General features: G+C 39.3%; 1 protein-coding gene across 1 annotated transcript; it reads right to left on the reverse strand.

Moving 5' to 3' along the window:
* Window positions 1-4,727: 4,727 nt before the first annotated feature.
* Window positions 4,728-5,411, reverse strand: LOC18445120 (zinc finger protein GIS3). The gene has a single exon (XM_006855265.3). The coding sequence runs from the start codon at window positions 5,409-5,411 to the stop codon at window positions 4,728-4,730; it is 684 nt and encodes a 227-aa protein (XP_006855327.1).
* Window positions 5,412-7,088: the final 1,677 nt, after the last annotated feature.

A 7,088-nucleotide genomic window follows, 5' to 3' on the forward strand; every position in this document is an offset into this window, starting at 1 on the left:
TATGCAACTTACCCCAACCTAACTTTTTCTCTCACTTTTTTCCCAAAAATACACTTTCTGTGCAAATATCTCCCCAACCAAATAAAAAATAAAAAAATACCTAAACTATCCTCTCTTACTTTTACCTTACCCACGCCTCTCTCTCCTCTGTGTAAGTGCACTCTGGCACTGTGTAAGTGCGCTCCGGCAGTGCAACACTCTAGAGTAACATGCTCTGGCACTGTCTATGTGTGCTCCGTCAGTGGATCATATGCTCTAGCACTATGTAAGTGTGCTCAAGCAGTGAAATATGGAGTCACAACGCTCCGACACAGAGTATGTGCTCTCCGGCAGTAGATGTGCGCTCCGACACTACGTAATTGCATTCCGACAGTGCAACACTCTAGAGTCACAGTGCTCCGGCATTGTCTATGTGCACTCCAACAGTGGATCATGTGCTTCGGCACTGTATAAGTGTGTTCCAACAGTGGAATCTAGAGTCACAGCGCTCCGACACTATCTATGTGTGCTTCGATAGTGGATCATGTGCTTCGACATAGTATAAGTGCGCTCCGACAGTGGAATCTAGAGTCACAGCGCTCCGGCACTGTGTATGTGCGCTCCGGCAGTAGATGATGCGCTCAGGCACTATGTAAGTACGCTCCGGCAGTGCAGCACTCTGGCGTCACAGCGCTCTAGTATTGTCTATGTCCACTAAGGCAGTGGATCATGCGCTTTGTCACTGTGTAAGTGCGCTCCGGCAATATAATCTGGAGTCATAGCGCTCCAACATCGTGTATGTGCGCTCCGGCAGTGGATCATGTGCTCCAGCACTGCGGTGGTTCGCTCCGGTAATGAGCTCTGAAATTCAATGTCAAATCTAGCCAAATTGATTTCTATGTATGAGAAAGGCATTTCTGTCTAAAAAAAATGAACTTTTTCCCTTGAGGGGTATTTGTATAGAAAGTGTGTTTTTTTGGAAAAAAAAGTGAGAGAAAAACTTAGGTTGGTTGTAAGTTGTATAGAAAGTGTGGTCTTGGGTTTTTTTTTTTTTTTTGTTGTAATTTTTCCTTAAATCTTTTAATCAAGTGTGTTGAATTCTGGGTCAGCTTATTTAAAGCATATATGCATATATAGATAATTAAAATGTGTGGATTTTGGGTTATCTAAATCCTTGGTAATTCCAAAGGGCAAATATGAAAGCACGCCCCACTATATATAGCAAATTTGGGTTTCCAACTCATCTCTTCAAAACGGCGTAGCATCATGCATTTGACCATATAAGCCACATTTTGGGGTTTCTTCTTAACTTTGGAACCCTACAAAATCCTTTGTCCAATGCATGTATCTGACTGAACTCAAGGGTTTGTGACCTCTAAACGTGTTTGGTGCCACCATTAATTTGGCCACATACGGCAACTAAGTCTCTTGAGAGTTTATGGAGTTTGGAACTAACTGACATTTTGTTTGTCCGGTATGGTAAGTTCTCTGGTTCCCATCATCCCTTGAACAAGCATGTGAATGTAGGGTTCAAGCGGTGTTTGAAAAAGTCGAATTCAGCTCTATCTTGTCAGGGTTCAACTCCGATTTGCCATGTCTGACGTGGATAATTTCGAGTTTGATGAGGCTATATTTAGCCAAAAAAAAAAAAAAACTTAAAACTAGGATAATCGAGATAACTCTAGGTTCATCTGGCTCCATTCCCTAGTCGACGGGAGATATTCCAGATTCTGAATCAGCCATTTATAGTTATGAGGGAAATCCAACTTCACGCTGAGTTCTTTGCAGTGGGTAGGTTACTGGCAGTGTGGGAAAAATCAAATCAGAACGGTTAATCGGGCAAGAGACTGGAAACAGTTCAATCAGCCTAACAGGTGAATTGGCCGAATCAATCGGTCTAATTGAGCAAATCTCATGCGGTCAAAAAAATGTTAAAAAAAAAAAAAATACAAAAAAATATAATAAAATATGAAAAACATATTTAAATCATGATTCAACAAAACACGTTCAAACGAAGTTGAAAATCAATGAAAAAAATAAATTATAAATAATTGATGCGTATCCAAGGGTATTTTTTACTGTTTTAAAAAAGATAAAAAAATATAAAAATAAGTATTAATGGCCAAAACAATTTTCAATCTTTGTCAAAATGATGAAAAACATTAAAAAATACATTATAAATACAATTTCTTATTTTTTGGGATTTTATATAAATTATTTTGATTTTTTTTTTAAAACACCTAGTTAGTTCATCAAAACTAGCCACTGGCCAATTCAGATTTAACTGAATAGTTGCACCGCCCGATTTTTCTTATGCTCGTTAATAGGGAATTCAAGAGAAGGCCAACACCATGAATAGATTCATTGTTTGGAAACTCAGCTTGAGCCTCGAACGCGGCCTTCGTCCGAGCTGAGTTACCCGAGCTTGTCTAGGCGCCCCCAACTAAGTAGTGTACAAGGCCAAGAAGCTCTAAAAAACCAAAAAATAAAAGTAATTTTGTTTTAAAATTGGAATAAGAAGTAAAAATCAATCTAAACAAAAAACAACAGGAAAAGTCCAACTAAGCTGAAAAAGTTGATAAAACGTGGATTTTAAAAGAACTAATTTATAGCCGGAAGCATTTTATAAAAATCCCAAAGAAAGAGGTAAACATAGGGCACACGATAAATAAATTCACGAATCATTGTTAAGAACATCCAAGTTACATGGAAAATGCTTATACATTTATTCCACCATTTAATGTAGACTTTTTATGAGGCTACTCCTACATATGGAGTATATACTCAATGTACTCAATATTTTTTAACTCTTAGGTACTACTATTGATTTGTAATACAAAATTTTTCACGAAAATGCACTTTTAGTTATTAGGAGGGGTAGAACGAATATTTTTATAAGAAACTAGTGGTATTCTATTTGTAATTAAAAAACAATTAATGCTTCATAGGGGTGAAGTCACAATTCATGTCGGTATGTCATTATCTACTATAGTTAATAGATGTTTTTTGTTTTATTAGAATTTCTACTTTATCATTTACTAATCACTTAAAGGGTGTGGTTTCTATAAAGTTGAAACCTTAAACAATCCAATTAAGGCATACCTCCAAATTTTATCACAACATGTAATTTTGGCCTAAAACTTCTAAGGATTGTCTCAAAATCTATTTTTATATATAATTATAAAATTTTAAACTCAAAAAATGGTTAAAATCAAGTAGATCTATAAACATATGGAAATCCTGAAAATGGACGGTCAAGATAATGTGTTGCAAGATACACTATTTCTAAGACTCAAAATTTTTTTTTTTTTCTTTCATATTCATATATCTCGATGGTGAGATGATCAATTAGAAGGTTTTTCAATACTAAAACAACATTTTCCAATAGAGTTTTGAGCTGGATATATAATTCTACGTTTTAAGGTTGCAACGTTACATAAACTTTTTTATTACTTAAAATACCCCTAGATAAAAAGTCATGTGTCTAAAAATATTAAATACATTAAAAATATACTCTATATGTAGATGTGGTTTAATTTATTTTTTGTGATTTCTTTTAATCAAACTCTAGTACAAGTGCTCAGATTGGCAAAGGGCCGTGTCCGAGTGGATTAAGCCAAGTTTGTCATCAGTTCCGGGGTTCTTAGGGAAATTCAACTCTTTGCACAAATTTATGATTTAAACAAATAGGGAAATTTTAGCGTTCTTCTATGCTCAAATTTGCTATTATTCAACCCACAAGTTATAGACTTAGAAGTTGCCACAAGTTATAGACTTAGAAGCAACTTCTAGAGAAACCTAACACTATGAATTGACTATGCTTTACCTCAAGCCATTACTGACAGCGATTCTAGACGGAATGTATCAATTTTCTGGCCAGTAAGTCAATAAAGCTTCAACGGCGCCATTTGACTCCTGGTGAAATACTGGGTTAGAGAGAATAGGCCATCAGGGGAGTTGTTATTTAACATGACGTCATAGGCTCCATTTTCAATGAAAACAAATTTAAAAAGGAACACACTAGGTTTGTAAAAATATGTTCATGATACAAAGGACACCGGTATGTAAGACAGAGATGATTGGGTACGAGGAAATTTCATTTCCAAATGACACATTTTTACTATTTAACATAAAAAAAACGAATAGAAGAAAATGTTGTGAGAGAGAGCACATCAGGTTTGTAGAAATGTGAGGTTCCATGACACTGGTATGTAGGAGAGAGATGATTGGGGGCGAAGAAAATTCATTTCCAGATGACATTGATCTGTGCCCCAATTTAGGGGTGAATTGAGAATCATTGGAGATGCCTCATTTCTAGAGCACAATATTCTGAAAATTAATTTTCAAGAACTCAAAGAGACAGCAAGAAAAAACCAATGCCATGCTCAAATGTCACCTAAACTCGTCTTCCGGCCCGGTTCCGGCCCGGTTCCGGATGATCGTGACACCGGTAACTGAAGTTACGACCAAGGCTGGGCTAAGCTGGCTGGAAGTGGCTTGAATTCTGCCCCTATAATGTGTTAAAAAAAAAAAAAAAAGGTTATTTTAGATCCGGCTCGGTACTCTCATCCGGATTTCGATCCAAAATTTAAAACACCAGGTTTTAGCAGATGGCGTAAATGTCTACCCTTACATGGAATAACAAAAATAAAATAAATAAAAAATCCCAGATATAATCACAACACCAAACCGAAAATTAAACCCATAAATCTCAAATTCATAGGCATTTTTTCCTCTATACAAAACCCTCACGGACCGGCCGGTGCCAGACTCAAATGCAAATCGACCCCCGAATCCGAATCAGACATCTGGGCAGTAAAACCCGGTCCTACACCCCCTGAAACCCCCGAACCGGCCAGAAAAGCATCTGAACCGGTTCCGGAGAACCCCATGCCTTCCCCATAAAACCCCCACAACGGTGGCCTCGGCATAAGAACGGGCGGCGCACCCGCGTGAACCGGTCCAGAAAAAGCGGTTCGACCGGCATGGGGGCTCAACAACTGCGAGCCTGGAAACCTCTGTAGGCCGTACATCGCGGTTCCCGAGAAAATCTGGCCGTTGGATGAGAAAAGTGGGGCCCGCTGCCGTAGCTGAGCCTTCTTTTGTTGCTGCCTCTCCTTTTTGTGAGCGTTTTGGTGTCCTCCTAACGCCTGAGAGTTCGCGAATTCACGGCAACAAAACTGACACTCGTATTTCCGGCTATTATCCTCTCTGACGGAAACCGCCATTTCCCTGACGGAAACCGCCGTTTCATTGACTGGGACCGCTTGCCTGAAGTTAGCCGACGACTCTTCGTCGGATTCAGTGACCTGGAAGCCAAAGAGTTTGAGGGGGAAAGCGGTTTTCCGGTTGTCTCTGGGGAAGGAGTCGTCGGTCAGGGTTTCGCTCGAGTGGTTTTCCGTGGAGAAAGTGGGGCTGATTTGGTCGGACATGGCGCGTTATGAGAAGATGGGCAGTTTCCCGTCAGCTAGGATTGATTTTCCGGAGGCCGGGATTTTGGGTAGCGGAACAAGCGGCGTATTTGTGGTGAAGAGAGAGAGGATACGGCATGGAATGTGGGGAGGGACCTTTGGTTTTCAATTTGCATGGGCGTATTTATAGTAGGGATGAGAGAGAAAGAGGTGACGGCGATACGGGAGATAGAGGTGACGGCGAGCATCCCGAGAATCTCAGACTTAAGTTTGGGACTCCCGCAAACCGCGGACGTTTTCGGTGCGTGATTGGCACCCCCACGAGCCGCACGTATAAAGCGTAAACGTTTTCTAACCTTTGTCGGCATATACCCGCGGGATCTTACGATCTTTTGACACCAGTGGAAATACGGCCCGGCTCGGAAGTTATGAAGCAACCCAATTTTACATTAGAACCGGGAGCCACCTGATTCCGTTGGGGATCCAGAACTGCTCGGTTCCATACTGTAGGTTTTTCTTTTTAACCCTTTTAACTCCCCTGGCCTGATGAGAAAGGATACTGGCAGCTCATGAAAAACTTTTGCTTGACTTTCCCTAAAGGTTCGGACCCCCACTATATATTTTTACAAATTTGATCTTTTTATTAACTATTTGATCCAGATCCGAGTTTCGAAACACTTAACATAGCCCATGCCGAGGGTTTTGGTGCTCGAGGGGCATTTCAGGGAAATAAGTATTGTGTTTGTTTGTTTAATTAAAATGGATATGTGTGTTTTTACCTGAGAAACATGGGACCGGTTTTACGGTTTTGCCATTGGTTTTGGAAAAGACAGTAGTCTCTAGGCATAGTTTGGTTGTTGAGTTTTAGATTAGATTAGATTAGGCAGAGGTGGGCTTTCTTTAAAGAATTCATTTTAAGTCCACGGCCTCACCTGCCGCCCTGTTCCCTACACAGCAGGCGTGGCGCGGCGCCGCTCCGCCCTTCTCTCTGTCTCTCTCGGTTGCACGTCAATTTTTTTCCGATGCAAATTCCCTCTGCACGCCGTCACAAATTTGTCATTGCTCTCGTCCTTTCTCTCTCCAGATAATCAGCCAAGGAGACTGCTATAGGCAAAATGGGGACAGGGGTTAGGCCAGGTTGTGGAAGAGAAGAAACGGGAAGAAAATTGACCCTTTGCAATTACCAATATTTGGAAAACCTATTGGTGTCATTTGAAGTTGAATTCTCAAAGGAATCACCACTATGGGCCAGAATATTAAAATTTAAATAATTATTATTTTTTATAAATTTAAATATAAATAATTTAAAATAGGGATTATATATCGTAAGACTATTTATTTTTGGTATACAATATTTTTTGTCATTATATGTGAAATCCAATAGATGAAACTGTGTCATAACTCGCAACATTTAAAAAATTTTTTTTTTCAACTATGTGCCCAAATAATAATGCATCCTCAACCACCCGATTTCAAATCAAATTGATGATAATTTTTGACGTTCTTTTATCAAATGGTCTCATTGTATGCATTTCCTTTAGACTTTAGATTTTAGTCATTTTCTACATATATAAGGGTACAATTTTATACAATAGATGTATGATGCACCTCAAAAATTCAATAGGGAAGAGCATTCTAAAGGTGGAAGACCTTCTATTTATGGTCTTGATCTAGAGATATAGGGATATAAAGGAAAAA

Source organism: Amborella trichopoda, chromosome 2 (genome assembly GCF_054954075.1).
Source record: "Amborella trichopoda isolate Santa Cruz 75 chromosome 2, AtrichopodaSantaCruz75HAP2 v2.0, whole genome shotgun sequence".
In the NCBI taxonomy this organism is placed as follows: domain Eukaryota; kingdom Viridiplantae; phylum Streptophyta; class Magnoliopsida; order Amborellales; family Amborellaceae; genus Amborella; species Amborella trichopoda.

Excerpts from the sequence above, each read along its gene's own strand:
- LOC18445120 (XM_006855265.3), bottom strand. The coding sequence starts at position 5,411 with ATGTCCGACCAAATCAGCCCCACTTTCTCCACGGAAAACCACTCGAGC.